The 23,708-nt window shown below is 43.7% G+C and overlaps 1 protein-coding gene across 1 annotated transcript in view; it reads left to right on the forward strand.

Moving 5' to 3' along the window:
* LOC124159696 (proline-rich protein 36-like) overlaps positions 1-23,708 on the forward strand; it is an 836,869-nt gene that overhangs the window by 389,732 nt on the left and 423,429 nt on the right. The window contains exons 3-4 of the mRNA XM_046535606.1: positions 14,462-15,094; positions 18,287-18,322. Coding sequence (XP_046391562.1) covers positions 14,462-15,094; positions 18,287-18,322 — 669 coding nt within the window. The remainder of the gene's footprint in view (positions 1-14,461; positions 15,095-18,286; positions 18,323-23,708) is intronic.

Below are 23,708 nucleotides of genomic sequence, written 5' to 3' on the forward strand. Positions count from 1 at the left end.
AAGTTTGGAAGGGAGGATTAATGCACTCATGAATAGGAAATAACGAAAATATATTTTCTGCGGAAACTTTCAACTGCTTTCTTTTGTGTTGTTTTATTGAAAGGAAATTGTTGAGGTGTAAGCGGTGAGATTCTGAGAAGTTAACTAATCTCCAGTTGGGATAATAATCCAAGGGAGATGAGATTAATACATTCCTGAGAATTAAACCGGCCTCGCTGGTCAAGAGCCGGAAATTAATTGGATTTAATGGGATTCAATGGATTTCAAGGAAGCACGGGGCCGAGACTCTGAGCCAGATTTCTAATATGCAAGGAATGCACTCGACTGAGATTCCTCAAGTCATACAAGAAGCCTCGAAAGTTAACTTGTGTTCATGAATTTCCACTTGATTGTTTGCATTGTGAAAATCTGTTATTATACGAAAAAATTCAATTTAAATATCATTATGAAATTATTTGTTATTAAATACTAATGGCGTTTCTAATAATACTCCCTAAAATATTACTTGCCAGTACTGGCCGAGCATTTAGAGTTAGTCAGGGTCCGACTACCGCCAAGCAAATTTCAATTGCCGGAAGTCGTCTTTCACTTCACTTTTTCTCTATATTCTCGTCTACTCTGTATGTGAATTGGTAATATTTTAAGTACTTATCAGTCTAGCAAGAAACATCAATTTATACCTGACATAACTGGTTAATTAGCTGTTTAGGTCATAGCTCGATACAACACACAGTTAATTGACTTACAGCCTAGGGGAATAAAGAATAGTTCACTGCTCATGAAAATAAATCATTATTGAAAATGAGAATGGCCCCAGAGCTTTTTTGCCGATGACAATTACTCGATCACACCATTTCTTGCGGTAGTTGGTAGTTGGCGGGTCCACCGATAGATGTCCCGCGTCGCGATCGCATGCTGATATTTTGCTGTGTCTGGTCTTTCTTTTCTCGGTTATGGTTTGTCGAGGGTGGCATTTGTGTCCCTAGAAAAGTATGGGGTTGTGGGAATGCACCGGGCGACACCAATATGCAAAAATAACTATCCATGATTCCATGTCACTTTAGTAATGTAATTATTACGAATCGTCATTAGTCCAACGACAGAAATTTACTTTTGAAGTATAAAAATATCGCCTCTGATTGGTTTGAACACTGATGTGTAGGTATTGCGGGTTTGTTTTACATAATTTCCCATCTCATGGAAGCCGGACGTTGTGGAACAAGTGGAATAAATCTTTTTAAAGCACTGTGCGGTCGATCTGTGTTCTATGAAAGTGCTTCAGGTGTTTAAAATTCTTCATGACCACTATAAAAGGTAAAATATGTTTGATGTAAATCTGGCAGAAAAGCGAAGTTCATCCTCGATGGATTGGGAAATGGGGTGATATTTCTCCACAGGTGGCTCCATTGGCTATCACACAGGGTCTCACAAACCGCAGTGACGTCACCAGGGGATGAGGGTCTCTAAACCCGAGGTATAATTCTCGGAAATGTCGCAGAGAAGATTCGGTGGTGGTGCGCTCTCTCACACGAATTTTACCGGTCGTCGGGCGCGAAACTTGCCCGCCGACGATGGCGTCGCTTCGGGGAAACGGTTAGCGCCGCCCTCGGGGAAGTACGATCGGTCCATTTCAGCGCAGTGGCAGTTAGCCTTCGTCGACGGCTTACTATCCTCCCCTTTTCCCCCTCCTTCGCCGACGTTAGGCATCTCTCCACGAACCTGGCCGAGGATGTTGTGTCTGGATCGTCGGCTGGCCAAGCCCCCATGTGGACGACTCCGCCCGCCTCTGATTTTCCCGGCTTCCCTGCCCACGCAGACGCATGGGCTGGCCGGAGTGAAGTAGGTACGCTTAGGAGGCGCAGCGAAGCGGGGGAGTGCGCGAGGAGGAGTAGGAAGGGAGAGCGAACTTCTACCAGCTGTGCGCGCGCTCGGAAGGTCGCAGGGTGATGTTGGTAGAGGATACTGCCGCTAGATGCCGGGTCGATTGCGGGACTGGGCGTCGATGGCTGGGCGACGGAGTTCGGGCTTTGACCGACAGGTGTCGACTCGGTCGGTTTTGCGACGCGTTGCCCCCGCCTGGGCAGCACGTGCCGATGACGTCAGGTTTTGTGGGCGGTGTCTCTCGTGTCCCGTCTCGCTGCTGCTCGGAGACGGAGGCTGGAGAGTTTGTTTACGTCTTGTTGGAATTTGGGGGTTGTTGCGGTTTGGCGGATGATAACAAATTTGAACCTTGAAGCGTACATCACCGATTTCGTTCTTGCGAGCCCTCCCGTACCAGTAGTGCCTTTTGTCTGGACGACTGGGTGATACCTATACGCATTAAATCGCTGTTAAAAATTAATAAATTCAATGAAAGCACGTGCTTTACAATATTTATATGCCGACAGCTTCGTTGTCTCCTCCTGATGGTTTAACGATTTTTCGGAACTCCTAACCTAAACGCTTTCATGTAAACGAAAATTGAATTATTCCTGAAATTTGCGGCACTTCCCTGAAGATTTTTGCGTATGGATTTATGTTATTAAGTTCATTTTTAATGTAAATGTATCAGAAAGGAAGTTCCTCAGTCCTTGTGCAAAGCCTTCATATTTTTCTATCAATCAGTTACACTGATACATAATCTCGAAAGCGATGTGGTGTAATGCTCCTGCTCCTGCGGCTGGCGATGGGAAATATTTGAATTATCGAGTCGGCCTTCTTTACGTTAGAGCTGCCATTTAATTATCACCGTGCTCCTGCTGCATCATCGTGATACAAGTCGGCGTTCTTTCGCGTATCTCAAAAACTCAATTTTTTAAATTGAAGGTTAGTTGATTTAATGATCAGCCCGTCACGGTCCCCGATCAATTTATGTGATTTCGAACTCTTTGTAACGCCGTTATTAAATGACGGTTTAACGGCCCTTCCAGCTCAGTCTGTCCCCACTTTTGCACTCCTTTGACTTTCGAGCATGTATCGCGGTGGTGGGGGTGTGGTTTTGATTACCTGACACCCGAGGCGTGAAGTTTCAAAGCAGTTCTGCTAGAGGGAGTTAATGGGGAGGTTGAGGGGTATGGTGGCGGGGTCAGGACGTGTACTTCTCGTGTCCCTTTTAAACTCCCGCTTTGCATGCCCCTCCCCCAACCCTGACGGATCCCATAAACTTCCTGACCCTCGCGCCCTTGTGCTAAATCCTTTAGGGATAGTGGTGCCTGTTAGCCGGATCTTCCTATTTTCCCCGGGAGTTGCCTCCGCTCGCCGGGACAGCCCGGTCCGTAGTCCGCGGGCAGCTTCCTCCTCCCCCTACCCCACCCCGCACCCGCCACAAGCCCAAGTTCCCCACTATTAACGAGATAACCGAGAACCGCATCTAGTTCAGGAAAACGACGAGACATGGGTTACGACTCCCTGGTTCACAACGGTGCCCTCACCGTCTCGACTCTGTACAACTTAACAGAATGAAGTTGCAATCGCTTTTTTGGAGTTACTAACAGCAATCAATGGTCAGCTTCCTGTGCTGTTTTCCAATGTTACGATTTCATGTCGCGGTACCACCCTTTTCATTGAACTTCTGCAAGTTTATTGTTCACTGCGCGATATTCTGTCGGGGTGGATCCAGGATTTTATATGGGGAGGCGCAAGGGTCTGATAGGTCTTCTCATTTGTGAGAATAAAAGCAAAATACAACTATTAGTGTGTAAAATATTCTCCTTATTCTGAAATGAAAGTGATTAATCTGGTCTGTCTGGGGGTGGCACGTGCCCCCTCCCTAAATCTGCCTATGGCAGGAGGCGTCTCTGTTCGAATGGAGTCCCCACTTGTCTTTCCTGAAGAAGAGCGAGAAACGGTCGAAAATTTTAAACTACACTTATGCTTATTTTATTTGTGCCTTCGTTTTTGTGGCCTCCCTTAGCATTTATTTATATTTATCACCTGTGGTGTATTTCCAAAGGTATAGACGTATGTTTATACATATGTACATATACAGTACATGCTCCCCTTCTTTCTACCCCCCCTTAAATCTTTCCCCTGTACTGGTTGGGGGTCTCGCTCCAATTTGCTAACGCCCTTACGAATCAATTTGCATGGCAAACGTTACTCGGCGGTGAGCCTATGCCTCCGCCCCGGCATTAATTTGCATAGCAAATCCATTCTTATCCCCCATCCCAAATGCATATTTTCCTTCAACTCCCCAATCTTAATTCTCCCATCATAGATGTGTATCTCTTCAACCGGTCCCTATACCACCCCTCTTATTCATCCCCTTTTTACATTCAACCCCTCTCCCTAGAGTTCGTCCTGCATGCGAGGATTCACTCCCTACCCTCTTCACTTCCATTATTTCCATCTTCCGTATTCGTTTTATGCTTCCCGCCCACTGGGGGCAGACTCTCCGCGATTGCCTTGTGTGCGATGGCGGTTAGATATTGTTGCAACCCGCGGAATAAAAAGGAGAGATAGTGTGATTTTTTTCTTCATTCTGGAAACGCGTCGCGAGGGTTAATTTATTTCTGCCGAGAGAGAAGGATATCTTACCGGAGGAGTGAGCAGGATAGTTTGCCGGCGCTAATGAGTCAAGTTTAGATACTGGGCGGCGTTGCAAAAAATCAATTGTTTTTTCTATTACCTACTAACAAGGTTATGAAGAAGCAAAAGATGGAAAGAAAGGATTTATGAGAGGAATACAGTTTTGCCTGGGACATATGAGGTGCATACTTAGGAAGGTACGGGGTGACGTTAGGTTAAAGTTGCATCATGTCAAGTGAAAGTCCGAAAATGAATACAAGTAAGTAGTTCCAGTTCTAATTTTCCTCATGTATTTTGTGGACTGCGCTCATGACTCCATCCATGCCTAACTTAATAGGGAAATATTAGTGGGTGTAAGGTTGTGGTGCTATGTGCACCCTTGTATGTGTGGCCTTGCTCACATGTGAAAGGTACTTGAACCGTTAATTACCATTCATACTTACAATTAAACGGCAATCAAACCGTCACTTCGTTTGCCTTGCAGTGGTTTGTTATTTCATAATGAGGCACTCAAGAGCTCTCAGCCCAGTATTGACGCAATTGTAGGTGTATTTATAGGGTCGGATAGTTATCATCAGGGAGATATTATATTGGCTACCTCATTATTATTGCGACGAGTTATTCTTTTATTACTTTCTCAGTCTCTCTGATGGTGATTATGATTCCGTTTCGATGTAATTCATCCCGTCACAGCGAGAGAAAATTTCATCCTAGCTAACTTGCTCTCCAGACTACCGTTTTATTTCGGTGTAAATTCTCTGTAAGGTGTGTTTTTATGGCTTACCTCACCCGATTGCAATCATTCGCTTGTGCTACCACGGAACGATTTAATAGCTCACGTTCTTGAGATTAAGCGGCTCACTTCACCATCCATCAGCCCGTGAGCTGTCGGCATCTGGATGCAGTCTTTTGGTCTTAATGGCATTGTTTGCGATTGGTTGGATGAAGTTAATGTTATAGTTTGGAAATGAACGTCGCGATGACGGAAAAAAGTATCAACTCATTATAATAGGGCAAGAATTATGCTATGATAAATGTAAATGGTAGGCTAAGGATCTGGCCGAGGTGATTCGCAAAGTCTTTCATTTGCTACCATTACCGGAAGACTCACTCCTTTCTTCTTCAGGACTGTCTTCGATACAAAATAACCTTTTTTCTAATTTTTAAGATGATAGATATTTTGTGCCTTACACGTCGATTTTTTTATAGTAAAGATGGCGATGCGGTCGAATAGAAAGCCTAGAGAATGTTTTTACTCAGAAATATTTTATTTGAATTGTTACAGCGCCCTAATTTTGCATGTTAGCATGAAAGGGAGCTTTACACTTATGATTTTTTTTTGGAAAAGGCTGAATGCCACCCTCTATGAAAGTAATATTTCTTTTTAGAAAAGAGGAGAATGGAGAATAGAGACGAATAGAGGAGAATGGAGACAGTGTGGTGGACAGAGTGGTAGAGAAGATTGGAGGCGTTTGAGATGTGGGTCCGGAGAAAAAAGGAGAAGGTGAAGTGGACGGAGAGGAGGAGGAACGACGAAGTGCTAGACATGGTGGGCTAGGAGAGGAAACTTATAGATGAGATGTGGAGGAGACAGAGGGTATGGTTGGAGCGCATATAGGGCGGGGAGGGGTTGGTAAAAAAGTGTTAGAGGGGAGAAAGTAAGTAAGTGAGGGAGGAGAAAGTAGACAATAAGATGGAACGGAACTGGTCTCATTGTGAATCATGGATGGAAGTCCAATTGGGAAGCGGAAACGTCTTTATTCGTACGATTTCTCCATGTAAACGTGCCTTAACCGGTGGAATACTTTAATAATAATCTTACAATGTCGGTTTATGGTGTTTTTTTTTTAATTCGTAGTCACTGTGGAACCCCCTTAAAGATTTTTAACGACTTCCGCCCATTGCAGGAGCAGCAGCTCAGAGGAGCGGCCCACGATCGAGTCCCTCCGTTGTGCAATCCCCGAACGGGAGTCATGCAGCCTGTGGCTGCCGTTGCGTCTCGCAGCCGCCTTTTGTCACGTGCGCTCCTTCGCCGTCTGATGTTTCCATTAGCTCTCGTGAGCTGCTCGCTGCTTAATTTATTGCTCGGACATGTTTGCGTCGGTTTGCGCGCGGCTCCTTGTCTTTGGCGAGTGGGCGCTAAGAGGTTTCCTCTGAAAGGCGGATCAAATATGAACACTAACAGAGTCTCTACTGGATTGTATCTTTCATCATCACCTCGATTCTGACGGCCTAGCGTGAATTAAGTATGTTCGTGAGATGGTCTTTTTTAACCCATAAAGGGGTGCAATGGAGAGAATAAGATTTATGGATGGCATGGAAGGGAGGAGGCCTCATCGTGAATTGAAAAGGGAATTCCAATCTGGGTTGGGAGGCAGGACGAGGTCACTCGAATATTGTACCATGTAAGCCTGCATTAACGAATAGAATAACCTTAAAGCATTCGTATCTAATAACCTATACACAAATTCATTCGATGATTCAAATGAACCAAGCAACCATGTGTTATTCCCACGTGTAGGTCGTTCTATTTTGGAGTAAGTATATGATTCAGTGTTTCCAGGCTTATAATTCGCTATCGTATCTTCTGATCGACTAAGTTAGTAATGAAATAGTCATAAGATGAGTAAGATAGAATGGAATGCCTTATGAAAAAGTTAATAAGAAGGCGGAACATCTTAATCGGCCATATCTTGAAGCATGATGTCTCAATGAAGACAACCTCGGGAGACAAGTGGGTGACGACAACGGAAAAGAAGTACTTCGAATTCAATTTTTGGAAAAGTAAAGAAAGAGATGAAATACATAGGCGTTGAAGCATTAGCTGATAGGATCAATGAGTGGAAAAGCTGCGTCAAATAAAACGTAGAATTCTTGGCAATTGATGATGGCGTATTGGTTGTTGAAACATGGCGATGCGTGTGAGAATTTAAGGCATCCACGGATGGCACGGGACGGAAGTTGAATCATGTTAGACCGGAGATTGAGCCGGAATGTAATCGGAATTATCGGAATGTAATTTTCGATAGGAATCCCTTAGCTATCGTACGCTTCCTTCTCTTCATTGATTCACTGGAGAAATCCGCCGTGAGGTTGACTCTCAGTGAAGGTGGTTTCACATTCTTGGTTTGAGGCTCAAGGGTAGACAGAAGAACTTAACGCCAATCTTTGGGCTTATATGCCCCATTAGCCATGACTATTTGTGGTTTGAAGGTGAGCGAAGTCCCTTTATAAAAGGCACTTTGTGGAATAGTGTTAAGATACTCATGCATTCTGCATTAAGTTTGTTGTAATATCACCATGTCTTGGATATTTTCTTCAAAATGCCTTTTCTCAACTTAGTCAACTTTTATTATCTTATTAGTTGATACATGGTGGCGGGCTTTTATTAATATCTTCGTTGATTTATTTAGTTCTTCTACATATATTTCTTATTTTGTCTTTCATATGTTTGTAAGTGCAACTTTAGTTCACTTTGCGATACCTTGTTTTTCTTACGTTTCCCTTGCTATAGATTTGATTTTCGTACATATTTCGCACCTGCGGAGCGCGTTCGAAGGTTATTTTAGTTGAAGGAATTATATTTGGTTTTGTTTATCGACAATTGTATATTATGTCTTTCGATTGTTGGGGTGGAGGATTCTAGATGATAATGAGCAGCACGTTCCGATTGACTATCTCCTCCAAAACCTCCAAGAATTTAAGCCCCGCCTCCCAACCCTATAGATATCTATATGAAAAGATTTAGTTGTATAAGAGAGAGAGAGATGGAGGCCGACTGTGTGAACGTATGTAAATACAGCTTCCTTTTCCAGCTTACCATACCTCTTCAACCCTTCGTCCCATTTTGTCTGCGACCCTCCCCCCCCCAACTTTCCCCCCAGCCAAAATCCAATGATGTGTTGCGCCACTCCTCCTCTTACCGCGTCACCCTGGCGTATCCCCCGCCAACCCCATCCCCTTATTAAGTCCCTCCCATAATGAAATTGGACTCCTCCAACCCCACCGCCTTGCAGTATTCTCCCAAAAGAGCCCCTCGTACATTAAAGACCCCTTTCATTACGGAATACCCTCCTACCCCCCGCGGTGCACTCTGCCACTATACCGCACACGTCTCCCACCCTCCCCAGCCAAACCCCCTCACTCCTGCTCTATCACACATAAGGTTCTGCTGCCCCCTGTTCTGTTCTCCTCTACGCCGATGGCCCTTATATATCCACTCGTACGCCAACACTACTTCCCCATGCGAAGCCCTCACGCCTCATTTAATCTACCCCTTTGCCACCTTCCTTCGCCCCCCCCCCCCCACTCCCTATCTTTTTCTCTTTCCCTCCGACCGTGTCCCTTGGCTTTGTGAGCGTAATCCAACCGCCGCCGCCGCCTGTCGAGCGTCATCTGTTCTCTGCAGTGGTTGTGTAGTAGCGCGTGCCGCCCAAACCAAGCCCCATAAATACTCTCCAAGCCCTATCTTTTTCTTCCACAAACCCCTGCTGCCACCTACTAGCTGACTGTCCCTACTTAGTGCTTCGCGCCCCCGCTGGGAGATGGAGGCACTCGCTCCCAATTTCTACCCACCCTCCTCTACTTCCTCCCACGCTAATCTCATCATCTTACCCTCCTCCTCCCGGTCTGATTCAGTCCCTGCTACAAACCTATTCCCTCTTTCCAACCTGACGTCTCGATAGCGAGGTTGCCAAACTCGCAATTTGTTCAGAAAATCGGTCAGAGATGCCTGAATTCCAAGATCCTTGGACAAACGAGGCTTTATTTTGCATTTCATTTGATGATATTTCTGCATTTTTTCATACGCGCTATTGATACTTCTAATGTGCCTGCCAATTTTAGTTTTTCTTTGAATGCGCTTTCTCGAGGTTGAGTTTCTCTCTCGAAACTCCTCAGCGAGTGTGAATGGAATTTCTGCAATTTTTTTGTAAGAGGAGAGCCCGTGACGCTCTTCAAATTTTACCTGATGGCAAAAGTTGGTAATAGAAAACTCCAGAACCGTCCTCCACAAGGGTAACGGCCTCTTCTTACCCTCCAAATCTCCCCATAGAAATGCTAGTTTCTGCAATTTAATCTATTTTAGCGTGTGTCCAAACCCTCCTCACATTTTAATTGTCGGTAATACATTTGAGCATATTAATGCAACGCCTTAATGATGTGGGGAAGCCGGCCGGGTCTCTCCCCACAATTCGTTCCCTTCCGACATTGCGATGTTTCCCGCGGGCACTTGATGTGGTGATGCACTTATTCATTTACATCGTCGCGTCGGAATTACGGGTACGCGAGCACGATCATCAGCGCGCGAGAAATAATCTACTCACCCTAATGGGACTTTTACTTTCATCTTTTTTTCCCCTCTTTTGCACGCTCCCCTCTCTCACCCCCTTTTCGCACTCGGAAATAATAATTATTCAACATCCCCGCCGCCGCCAAGCCCGCGCTCGTCACGCCAACTGAGGGGGTGAGTTTCGCAAGTTCGCAAATTTAAGTGGTGTCGTGAATTTTCTTTCCGCGCGCGCATATCGCTTTGCATTCATTACTTAGCGTTCAATCTCGGGAGTAGATCCTTCCTACTCTCCTGGGCGTGTGTCGCACTTCATGGGACGGACCGCCGACGCCTCCTGTGTTGCAAGAGATGAAGTGGGAGGAGTCATGGTTGTCGCGGTTTCATTCTTGCGAACATCTGGATAGTTTCATTTTTTTACGGGGAGTCCTCATCGGTGCGTGCCATCTGGTGTCATAATTCGGGAGTTTTTTCAGTTTTTTTTCGTGCGGAACATATGCCCCTTCTGCGTGTGTCACGTAAATTGTCTTATCCCATTCTATCTTTCCGTGTACGATGCGTTTCTATTGCCTAATCTAAGCAAACATTACGATATCGTTTTGGAGGGGTCGGAGAACTTCCGAAGGTTGTGTCAGAGCGAATCGGTTCAATTTCGTACCTATCGACTGTTGGCATATGGATAGGTTCTGAAATTTCCGTGCTCTTAGCTGGCTAATTATCTCCATCTGTTCTCAGAACAATGTTTAGGAATTTAGGTATTGAATTACTTAATTTCATCTCTTGACTCTTATTATAATCGCTAGTATTTTTTCATCTTCGGTCGCGTCATGATCTGAAATCATTTTGAAATGAACTTAGGTTTTCGCTTAGAATCGCCTTTTATCATCCCCAATGCTGCATAAATGATAATGTAAACGATAAAAGTAAATGATTTTTTCTCTAAGATTCATCGAAAGTGATTAAAATTCTCTTGACAGTGATACTGGATAAAATCAAGTTCCGAGTTACTTAATGAATTTGAAGGAGTTCAAAAATCCAGCGCGCAAATCTCAATGGGATGGGTGGCACCTAAGCCATCGTTCTGCATCCCTTTTCAGTGAACGTATTCCATTGTCGCCTGTCGGAACTTTTTCGGGATTAAAAAATCATGCGGGAATTTGCACGGAAATCGATAAGAATTCTCCATTATCACGTTCGGGTAACGCCAATCCCTTTTCCTCCCACCCCCTCCCCTAAAAAGGATTTATGGGAGCTTTATTGGTTAATGGACGTTTGTATTTTGCATGCTCGTCCCTCGGGAATGCGAGGCGGTGTTTTTTTTAGATAAATATTTATTTCCCTCCCTTTGCATTCTTGGTTACTCGTGTCTCCTCCCTCGCCCGTCATTCCGAACTGTTGCTTCCCCTTCGTGTCATGTTGACGACCTCCTCATTAATATCGGATATGACGATCCGTAACGGCAGATTGCCATTCTTATATAATGGCGTCGTTGGGTGATATTTTACCGAGCCCATCATCTATGGCTACATATCTTGCTTTTCCATTCCTAGTGATGGATTTATTATAGGATTTCGTAAGATGTTTTTTCATGTGGTTAAAAATATTGATGAGAATTTTGTGGAAAGCATGCATTTGATGTATTTAGTGAAATATTTTTAATTAACCTTATTTTTCTGAGCAATATTTTCGTTGCTTTTTAATTATCATTATCGATGATTCCGTAATGTTTCCATGATTATTCCAGTTACCGGTTTTATAAAATGAGGGTTATATTTCGGCGTATTTATTTACGTACAGTATGGCGCTGATTGACGGTTAGATAATACGAGCGTTGAGCTAATTCGACATTGTCTAGTCATTGGAGCGTGATGATTGATGCGTGTATCGTGTTATTTAATAGCACGTTTAGTCTTTGCTTCGGAAGAGCGAATTTTCGCGGCGAAATCCGTGGAACGATAACTTAGAGCTAGAATTTGTGTTATTGGTCGAATGCTGGGAGGTTGTGACTGTGGAGTGGCACTCGATGCAGAATTAGGGCGTTTACATCTAGGGACTATAACAATGGATATTTATATTGATTTTGGTTCTGTTTAGTGGATAATGTTTCCATTGGAGTCCTTTTACGTTCTTGGCAGCTGCGAGGAGCCATTTTGGTTATTGATATTCGATGACTGAAATAGTAGATGGGATATGATTAATATGAGAATAAAACGAGGTCTCCTAATTCCATGTTCGTCGTCTATTGTTGAACATAGACGGTTTATTGCAATAATGTGTATTGTCGTTGAATTTTGAACGAAAATTGGTTGACTATGGAGCCACGGAAAACGTAAAGATGGGCGGTTCAACAGAAATGGGGTTGCTATCGAAGGTTGGTGGACAATCGACGACATTAAAGTACATTAAACAAAATTTTTGATATGCTCTAGCTTCTAAGTTGGTCTCACTTGTTACGTTAATGTTTTCCGTTCGTGGAATCATCGTAGTTCATGTTTTTATGCTCTGACAAAAAACTGGTTAATCGTTGAGAGTCAGTAGACTATAGAACGAGAGTTGTCGGAACGTAGCGTAGTTATCGTTGGTCAGACATCGTTTTCATCTTATTGAAGCTTCGGCCAAGCGTGCGTAACAATGTCCCTCCCATTCCCCATTCGTGGTGCTGTAAGTCAGTGATGTCGTTCCATCCATGTGGCTGATGTTGTTCCCACTGCCTGCTCCCGTGTTTAGTTGGCAATGGTGGCCGATGGATGTTATGGGAATGGGTTTGTTGAGAGGTAATGATTTCATGCGCGCGGGGACGGTAGTTACGCTATCCACTACTGCCGCCGCCGATTGTCGTGTCGCTGTTGTGTTGGTGGGGGCCCAAGGCGGGAGGATAGTATGGTCGTGTCGATGGTTTGAGTGTGGGCGGAGGTGTGTATTGGAAGTGAAACATGTTGATGGGGTTGGTTTTAGCGAGACGAGGGAGGGAGCAGTGGGAGGGGAGGTTGTATGCGGGACCGCATTTCGGATGGCGGAAGTGATGCATTCCCTCGGGGCTTCATTGAGATTCATTGATCGTGCTCGTCTCTCTCTCGCTTAATTGCTCGATTGGCGCGAAGGGAAGAGGGATGGGTTGGTGTAGGTATACGGTGTGGACTGTGGGAGGAGAGAGAGAGTGAGTGAGTGTTATGTGCTTGTTCTTCCTTACCCAGGAGCCCCCTCTCGATCGCGCTGATAATGGCGTAGAGTTCCATTTGATTTCATCCTCTCTCTCTCTCTCCGTCTCTTCCCATTCACTCCCTTTCGTGTGCCCTATTTGACGGCTTTGGTGCGCGCATCCGTTTGTCAGTTCCACATCCCGCAGTCGTACATCGTCGGGTCAACAGATTTGTGGCTTTTCGATTTCCCTGTTGGGTTTTCAATGATGACAAAAAAATGCACCTTGCCTCCAGTCTAGAGCTGCTTAATGCCTACTTTACATCATTGTACTGCTCTATGCCTACTTTATATCATTAAACTCCTTTGGGCTACTGAATTTATATTCATTGAGCTGGAGAATTACTGAATTAGTTTTCTTTAGTAGTTAAGTATGTGTAGCAATGTTTTGATTCGAAATTATTATTAGGCATGATGCTATGCAATTGTAATTAAGCTGCAGTGATGCTTTGAGAAATTGTTATTAAGTTAACTTGAATTTTAATTGAGTACACTTAAGTTATGTTGTATGGTTGAGATATATCTATGCATTTTCTGACACCATCGATCTGAATTTTGTGCCACTATTTCTGTTTTATGTATTCATAAACGAGGTAGAAGGTAAAGGGTGCCCTTGTCGTATTAGTGCCTAGGTTTGTCTTGTCCTGTCCAAACGGAAATTGAGAATGAGAAGTGTATCTACTGGCCTATAGAAGTGTAATTCATTGAAGCAGCTTCGTCTACTGATGCACCGCCATTAGATGTATTCATAGTTCCCAATTCAGAATTTTCTCAAGTCCTTTGTTGCTGTAAAAATCCTCTTTTGTCTACTTGTATCCACTATAAGGTGGGTCATTAGGGAGGTTGAGGTTGGGCCCTGTCATGTGATTTATTATACATAATTAAAGCTGTCGACTCCATTTCCCAGTGTTACCTTACCTTACCTTAGTGCTAGCTAGCCCTTCTGGCTTCTTTAGATTCCTCTCTAATGTAAAACTAAGAGAGACAAAAGCAGCCTCAGTCCAAGCCAATACGTCATTTTAAATGGACTGAATGTGCCTCAACGCACGATCAAGTCAGCAACATTGGTAGTGATTTCACCTACCTTGTGGGTACTTTAGATTGTAAACGTGAAGAGTTACGCCCCTTTATTCACTTAACCGTTCAGTCTGTTGGTCCCAGCATCCACCCTGACCCCTGACATCATGCGGTTGACTTTTTGTGCTTTAGGAGCCCATTCATTGAATTGCTTTGAGCTATTTGTTTTGGGTTTTGTTTCTGCCGCGCGACTTAGGAAGCGTGTGACGCCAGGTCTAGGCTGAGCTTCTCTAACTCCTTCTGAAACGATTGAAACATGAAACGATGTTTGGATAAATTTTTAGATATAGTATCGGATTTTACTGACTGCATTATCAAAGGTGTGTGCTGTCTCATCTGATCAGAGCTTTTAAACTTGCTAACCATGTTCCTTATTTCTTTTTCCTCCGGCAGGGCTTCATCCCGATCCAGAACCACCACCATCTCCATCACCTGCACCACCACCACCTGGGCGGGCTACTTCCCTCTGGGGGCCAGGCGGCGCAGCAGAGCCAGGCTCAGCAGCAGGCGCAGCAGTCGCCGCACCCGGGCGGCTCCCCGCTACGTCCGCATCTCAACCACCACCTGCCGCCGCACCACCTCAACCACCTGCACCCGGCGGCGTCCGGGGGCGGGGCCCGCGGAGAGGCGGCTGGGCCGAGCGCGGGCGCGGACGAGGCCGTGGTGCAGCGCGGGCCCCCGTCGCCTACCGGGGCCACGCCAGGCCTGCGGCAGCCGCCGCACGGCAGCACGCCGCTGCACCACCCCGCTTCCCGCATGTCACCCTCGGAGCCGCACACGCCCAACCCGCACCGCGCCTCCACGCCCACGAGTGGGGGCAGCGGCAGCGACCGCGCCAACAACAACAACACGAGTGGAAGCAACAACAGCACGAGTGGGAACAACAATGCCAGCGGCAACAACAACAGCAGCGGCAGTGTAGGCGTGGTTGGGGGTAGTGCCAACAATAACACTAGCAACGGAAGCAGCAGCAATGTCAACAACAATGGCAGCAGTAGTTCCAGGGAAGACAGACATCTCAGCGATGTAAGTTTTATATCTTCGATTGTCGAAAAATAGACTTCTGCGAACTGGCCTAAACGAATCTGGTCTTCATGGTTCTGTCCTGTATTTTTTAGTCGTGAATGATGAGAACGTTCATGTAAATTTTCCAGGCTCCTCCTTCATGTCAATCGAAATATCCTTGCCATTGCATGCCCACCCTTGTTACCCTAGCTAATCCCTTTACTTGCCCACTGATTAAGTTGCCATCGGGAATCCATGTTATTCAACGAATGACACGGCCGTTGAAAGTTCATTATTACATAGACTATTGATAGATTTAGGCTTATTATTTGTAGGTGTAATTTGCCTTGTATTATCCTTATTTGTTTTACAAAGTTTAGTATTTCTGGTAATGATTTCTCCGAAGTTGCTCTTAAGTTCTTATGAAGCAACAGACGCATTTATGAATTTCGAGTCCTAAGTCTCGCATCCTAAATACGTTTACATCCTCAAAAACAGAAATATAGTGTTACGTAAATTGCCCTATTATTTATTCCCTTGGTGAAATTTAAAAAAGAAACATATTATTTACTTTCTTTGCCAGTGTAATTACTTGGAATGGAATGAAATCGCGGATGCTTACTAGGTGTGTAGAAACTAACTTGTTAATAGAATCGGCGATTTTATTTTCTAGACGATTTACTCTTACTGTTGGTTAGCTGGAAATTTAAGTTAATTTGTCCAAGAGCCTTCTAATGGGACGGGCTAATTGATTCGAGTCACTGTATTTATCAGATTATTAAATAGCTGAATGGTCTCTCATATTTTGAGCTTTATCCTCTGAACGCAAAAGTCTGTATAGATCTGGTTTCATACGTTCTTTGTGATTGTTTATTAAATGGTATTGGATATTATTGATTACACTGTTTCAGTTGATAAAATTTCTCCCTTCATTTTCCATCTAATTGTTTTCCTTTTAATTGCTTATGGTTGCATTATTTCCAACACGATTCCTTTGTCCATTTATAATTTATTTGCAATCACCATTTCCTGTCAACAGTATTCAAATCGTTCATCCCTGCTTTTCCTCTCCATCCCTCATTTTGCTTTCTCGTTCGCTTTGCAAAGAATTCCCCAAATTTACACCCACATATCCATCTGTTTTCACCACTCCTGTGTTTTTTTAGTGGAATTTAAAATGTTGATCCACCGATATCGCCTCCCTATCGCGACCCATCCGTCATGTGTTTCCCCTTTCTCACTTCCCCCTCACCGACGCGATGACGCTTTCGATGTTTCGGGACGAGTTGTAATCGCGTGCTTATTACATGATTCGTAATTGGATGGGAAGTGAATCAAATTTTATAATCGACTCGGAAAACAAGAGAGAGATAGAGAGAACAGAGAATCCGCTCCGAGAGCCGCAAAACTTGTTTTGAAAATCCTTTGGATGTTTTCGGATGGAGGGAGAGGTGGGGAAGGTCTGTGTATGTGCTTGCATGTGGTCTGGGTGTGTATTGTGTGACTACGCGATTGCACCCAATGCTAATAAGGCGGCTCATGAAAATTCATGCGGGTGGTGGGGTGGGGAAAGCTAAAGCGAACTCTGCCGCGATTTTACCCCACCCCATCTCCGCTATCTCCTCTCCCTCTCTCTCCCACCCCTCCCCTGCCGTTTTGTTACCGAATATCGTGCGGCTTTTGTTTGTGTATGTGTGCGCGTGTGTAATGCGCTCTGAAAAATTTGCCTAAACATGCAAAACGTTTTGTGGGGTGGGAATCGGAGAGGGAGTGATGGGAGGCAGGCCCAAATAGTGGATTATATTCCAGTTTGGAGAATGAATTTGCGGGGTAGGGGCCTCCCAGTGATTACGACCCTGTCGTTTCGCATCGTTTCGGGCGAGGGCGAAGAGAACAAAGGATGAATGCTAAGAGTGATTGTGAATGGAAAAAAATAATGTATCAAATGGATTTGGAAAAGAGTCGATTATTGGAGAGAGAAAAATATTTATCCGTCGTGTCGGTTTTGTTTTCCTGCCGCGACTGTCACAAATTTTAGTTTTTAAATGTGACCAAAAACCTGTCGCTGTTTTACGGTTCAGAATTTGTTTAAGATCTTGCAAATCTTTTTTTAATGAAATTAGTCTTTCTTTTTTGTTTTAGCTGACGTTTTCCGAGTTTTGTATCGGTTGCCATTTGGAATGAAATATGACGATGCGTAGTTCCGAATAGAAATGTATGAAAAGTGGGTTGAAATTCTAAAGTTCAACGCGAGCATTTGGCCAAGACGAAATTGCGATTGTGAGTATCTGATTCTCCTGAATTAGGTACCGAAACAATTGATAAAGTCAAGTCGATATGGAGTGATTCAATTGTATTTTTTACCATTATTTTTTCTTTAGCGGATGCTTCACATGGGGTTAGTCTCTAATTTTTCCTATACACCTCTTCAAGTGATGGGTTACAAATAGGTCAGTGCTTGGCATGTTTGAGAAAACTTAGTGATAGATTCAGAGGGGTTTTGAGAGGGCTGAATGAATACGAGTTGTGTCGATGTTTATGATTAAAGTAAGAGTGCTGGAAAGGGAATGAGAGCATGCGAGGTTTATGGACTTCATAAGAAGTACTAGAACGTATTCAGCGATGAAAAATGAAGTCGCATTTAAAGACAGACCCATCTGAAGTTTGAGTATATTCCAAGGCTCTAACTGCATCCGGATTAGTTTCGGGCAAAATGTTTTATATCTCTGGTGTGTACTATTTTGTCGGTCAAATTCGGTATTGTCAAATAAATAGTTCCTCAGATTTCTATCAATATGCTTGAAAAGTAAGTATTTTCAATTATGTCACATTCGAATTGGAGTTCCATATATCACATCAAGATATCACATAAAGTCTCCGTCCACAAAATTTCACATAAAGAGAGCTCTGACAAACCTATGCACGGAACTAAAAAACTGAAACTTTTCTCCGTACTGCGAACCGAAATATCACTTTTATATCCCTCTCGCTCTCTCTATTCCTGCCATCTCTTTGTAACGGTCGACCCTTGTGTGTCCGTATGTGTGAGTGAGAGAGAATGAAGTGAAAAAATGCTTAGGGCGTGTCATCCGCTCCACGCCCCGACAACAGTAAGAAAAATACAAAATAAAACCTTTTGTACGGTTGCAAATTATGTGAATACATTTGTCATCGCGACGTGACTAATGGTTTTATTTTCTCTCCCCTTTCCAGGCGAGCAGCCACTCCAGTTCCGGACAAGGCTACATCGTGAGTACACTCTCCTTCATTTCGTTTTATACGCTTTTTTATTTTCGTTTGTTTTTTTTTCGTAAAATTTCCTTCGCTCCGCGTGCTCACCTGTGTATCTCCCTTCTGCCGGAGAAACAGCTCCACCTGCGACCCACCTCGCCGCTCGGAAGGGTTAATTTTTTTTTCGTCGGTAGTATCATCATCCTTTAGACTCATCCACTTATTCACATATTCCGCCTTCTGGCTCACTTAACTACCTTTTTCCTTTCATCCATTCTCCTCCTTCCTCTCGACCAAGTGACTGCCTTCAACTCGTGCGGGAAATGTGATTTGGACTGGATTAACCAAGTATTGAACTATCACTGCAGATAATCCACGAGTTGTAAAAAGTTTGCTTTGAAGATCTAATAGGATTTGCCAAATCGTCCAATATTCATCTCCAATTTGAATTATTCGCCGTTTTGATTTTATCAGTGTACGTTGTTATATTGAATTACCGTTGCATCGATCAGTCGAATTATACCTTATGTTCTACAGGAACGATACCTTTGGTGGCAGTTATCTTTGGATGATGAAATGCTTGAATCTTGTGTGTTTAATGCCTTTGCGAAATACATGTTAGATGAAGGAGCTTCAATGATGAGCTTGGTTGCGTTTCAATTTTTTTTCTCTTACCGATGTAGATTCCAACTGTGCAACTCTTATTATCATGACAGCTCACTACCAAAAACGCCATCTGTTCCTTGTTTTGCCAACTATTTCAATCGGGATTTCTATGGAGTTGTATTTATTGAGTTCACTTGGTGCCCTTGATAAAACTGTAGAACAGTTGACTCTCAGGTTGCCACCTTTGGTTGGTGTAGAGGTTGGTATCTTTACAGTCTTCACCAAGTTAATATTTTCATTTAATTTAGAGAATATGATATCATAATTGGTTAACTGCGTAACTAGCACTCGAGATATCAATTCTTTTTTTCCAAACCACCGCAGTTTTCCTACTTTCTCAATGGCAATTTCATTTTTCTTCCTTCGTGAAATCCAGATCCTGTCTCTACGACCTCCGCGGCCCTTTCGCGTCAATTCGTTTTATCGTAAAATGTATTCATTACGTGAGTTGTGAACATTATGTGTTTGGATGAAATCGACACCGGTTCCTTCTTACATGCTGCCGCAGTTCACGCATTTCCTTCATTGCGATTCCATTTCCCTTCCTCCGTGACGTAACCAGAGCTCCCATCTTCCTGTCTCCGCGACTCGTTCTGCTTGGTCCTCGGTGCGGCCCTCCAAGCGGTCGCACACGCATGCACCCCGTGGTGTAGTAGTAGCTTTACAGCAGCAGCGGTTGGCGCTTCCCGGAAGTCGCCCGTCAGCGTGTAAGTAGAGGAAGCTGAGAGCGTGAGCAAATCGAGTAATTGCTTTAACGAACCGTTGCTGCTTTCGGCCTCAATAACCCTCTCCTGTCTCTCTCTCTCAGCCAATGGGCGTGTGTATGTGTGTGAGGCGATAGATCGAGTGAAGGGGAGAGGTGAAGAGTCACTCGTGACTGCTGTCGAGGAGGGTGTGACTCAATCGACTCAAGCGCGTGCTGTAATTGTTTAGCTGGCACGTTCACCGGATTTTTTTTTTCATTTTTTTTCCGTCGTCGGGCGAGGTTTTTCAGTTGCGCAACCGCTGGAACAAGTACGATCTTGCCGGATAATCTTCGACGTACGGTTTGATTGAAGGTGGTGGTAGAGTTTAAAAAAAATGGTAATCTGTGAGAAAAAGTATGATCTTGCGCACCTCTGGATCAGGTGTGATATAAAAAAATATGAGGCCTTTTGATTTCACGGAAAGCTCGAAGTGATTGACTTTTTTTACTGTGGAGGAGAGTAGAGTAGTTGAAGTGGAGGGAGAGGCAGAGTAGTGGCGAAGTGAGAAAGCTTCTAGAGGAGGCACGGACAAGACAGAGGATTGAGCGATTACCGAGTGGGGAGGGATTATAAATAGCCGTAACTATAGGGAACAATGTAAATGCAGAAGGCATGGGCGTACCCAGCGAGGGGCAGGAGGGGGCAGCTGCCCCCTACCCCCCAGAAGCCAAAATCGCAAGTGTCTTTAAGGAAAATAATATTTTTTCAAGCAAATATTTTAAAAACTAATGATTACCTGTTATAGTTTCCTTAAAATGTTGCTTTAATTCACCTTTTCCATGCTTAAATCTTACCTATAACTTGAACTACCATGGCTTGCCCCTAGTTTTGATCCTGGGTACGCCCTTGGTAGAAGGGGTAGGAAAAGAATAGGATTCGCCGATAGAATCAATGGAATCAGGCCTTCCTTGGAATTAAAAAGGGAAGTAAAATTCGCGAAGACTGAGGGAAAATTCACTTTTGTGATGAGTTGCAAAATTCTCCATGTAAACATACCATAACTGGTTCAATACGTAAATAGTAAAGCTTCCAAAATGTTATATCCTCTGGGTTGTATTCTTGTGTAAAACATTTTCTGTGGAATGCGTTAATTTTCAATCATTTCATCCTACAAAATTATTTTGGGTAATTTATGTGCATGATCGGATTACAAGAGTTTTCCAAACGATTACCGATGACGTAAATTGCAGAATCGAGTTCTTTGTGTCTGGGTTTTAATTAGACGTTATTATAAACCTCAATTTGTCTACCTATTACAGCGATAAAAATCATACATTTTCGCTGAAAGTTTTTTCATCAGATGTTAATTGAGAAGGGGGAATAGGAAGTTATGAAATTGATGCTCTCTCCGATAAAGCCTGACCATGAGTGGATTTTAATTATTGCTTTACACGGAAACTAATTGCGCACTCAATTCGAGAGTAGGATGTTATTTCAGTTATCTATTTTGTTTTTATGCTTCGGGAACAAAATGGTGAGTAATCGCTGACTAACGGTGAAGACGTATCAATTTACTTAATTGCATTTTTACCCATTTTTTTCCTTTAATTATCAGGTTTCGTCTGCGGGAAATTGGGATGGCAGGTGGTGGTAGGGCAGAGCTTGTACGCCCTTTCCACTTGTGGTTCAAGCATTGATATAATAATGAAAAATCTCAATAGTTCAATATTTTTTTATTTTAATGGTAAGACGTATATGTGTCTTTATTTGTGGTTTTGATCCATCTTCTTTGCTATCAATCGTAATTTAAGTTACGTTTCCTGCCGATAGGAGCAGTAAACGTGAGAGAAAATATTGCGGAAAGAATTAGCTCTTGTAGTTTTTGCCGCCGACGATAAAGGATCGCAATAAAAATTGGTTCATGGCATAAAAAAATTCGCAACGGGAACATAAAATTAATGCGTTTCTCAGGTTAGCGGCTGTTGTCTTTATAACCTCGTGCGATATCCTATCAAGGCGGCTTGTAGTTAGTGATGACCTCTTTGAGGTATTTTTTGTATCTCAGTCAGTGATCCAACCCTAGGGTTAGTTGATGTATCAGAGAGCAGAACTCATTCTAAATTAGCTACAGGAGTGTTACTTTGACGGATTCAGTTCCCTTACTTGTACGGCATCGTCTTTTTTTCGTTTCGATGATTTAGAAATTCTAGGCCTTCACCTGGGGCTTAAACTTAGGACCCTTCAGACAGCATCATAGCGATCTGCCCACTAGGGTACCACACTCCCTGCACCCACACTTTCTGTATCTAAAAATGTGTGTTTTTTTGTCAAATTTTACTATGCAAAGCACGGCACCGTTTGATAAGACGTTTTTGAGACTATGTGAGTGATTGGGATATTTAATCAGGAATTACACTGAGTAATTTCATGGATAATTTTTTATTTTTGGTTTGGTTTTCATTTCAGTTTATTCTTGACAAACATCATTATAATTATTTATTAAAGTATTCTTCCGATTAAGGTAGGTTTCCTTTTAGTGCTTAGGATGCATTTTGGTAGCCTCCCATCACTTAGTGTACTTCCCTCTTCAGTTCATTGTAAGGCCTACTCCCTTTCATTCTATCTAAAAATCCTATTCTCTTACTTCATCTCCCTGGTTTACTCAACATTCTTCATTCTAATAGTGTTTTCAATTCGTAATGAGGCCTACTCCCTTTTATCCTATCGAACAATCTTATTATCTTCGTTCATTCCCCTCGTTTACCCAACATTCTACATTCTAATACTGTTTTCAATTCACAATGAGGCCTACTCCCCTTCTATCTATCTAAGAATCCTAGTGTCTTCCTTCCTCTCCCTTTTTTAACCCATCTTTCTACAGTCTAACACTGTTTTCAACATCCCCTCCCCGCTCAGCACTCGCTCAATCCATACCTTCTCTCTCATGCGTATCTCATCCAGAAATGACAAACATGGCTCCACTTTTTAATTTGGCGTAAGGCAGTTTGCCTGCGCCCCACTTACTCAATCACTCGTCGCCACGAAGGGAGGCATCCATTCCCATTCCTCTATCTCTCTCATAATCCCTCGTTTCATCCACTCCACGAGCCCAGGCCGCTCCTCGTCCCCAATCGGGAGCAAGCCATCTCTCTCTCAGCCACTCTCACTCCGCTCTGTCGACACCTGCTCCGGCCGTAATTCTTCCCGCTCGCTTACGAATTCACGGCCCTTCCTTCCCCCCCCCCTCCCTCCCTCTCTCCCTCACTCATTCTGGCCAATCTGCCTCTCTTCCAGCATCCGCACCAACCCTTCCCGTCATCCATCACTTCTTCCTTCCTTCACACCGTGAGCGTGGATGTTAGATTTTGGTTTGTTAACTTAATTTCCGTTAACCCTTTTTATGCGGCTACTCTTAAATGGCGTAACTATGGTGCTAACAAATCGAGAGCTCCTGTTAGATCGCTACAGCTTAAAATGGCGTCACTTGACATGAGTGAGGCATTAGTTGAGGAAAGATTTTTCCCTTTTAATTAACCTGTGGCAAGAATGATATTTTTTCTATTATTACTATTAAATTATTGTACCGATTAAGGTAGGTTTCCATGGAGTACTTAAGAAGAATTCTGGAAACCTCCCCTTCCAACAAGCTTTTCCCTCTTTAGTTCACTATAAGGCTTACTCCCTTTCATTCTATCTAAAAATCCTATTCTTTTCCTACCTCTCCCTCGTTTACGTAACATTCTACCCTCTAACTCTGTTTTCAACATCCCCTCCCCGCTAAGTACCCGCTCCATCCATACCTTCTGTCTCCTCCTTATTTCATCTAAAAGCTGCCTCTCCTCACCCACCATGTTCTGCACTTCGTCGTTCCTCCTCCTCTACGTCCACTTCACCTTCTCCGTTCTTCGCCACACCCACATCTCGAATGCCTCCAGTCTACTCTCGTCTTCCTTCCTAAGAGTCCACGTTTCCACTCCGTAAAGCGCTACACTCCAGGAGATTTCTTTCGCGATTGATGCGTGGTTTTTCCCTTGATTGTAGGAATATTTCAT

The sequence above is a fragment of the Ischnura elegans genome, chromosome 5, assembly GCF_921293095.1.
Source record: "Ischnura elegans chromosome 5, ioIscEleg1.1, whole genome shotgun sequence".
Classification (NCBI taxonomy): domain Eukaryota; kingdom Metazoa; phylum Arthropoda; class Insecta; order Odonata; family Coenagrionidae; genus Ischnura; species Ischnura elegans.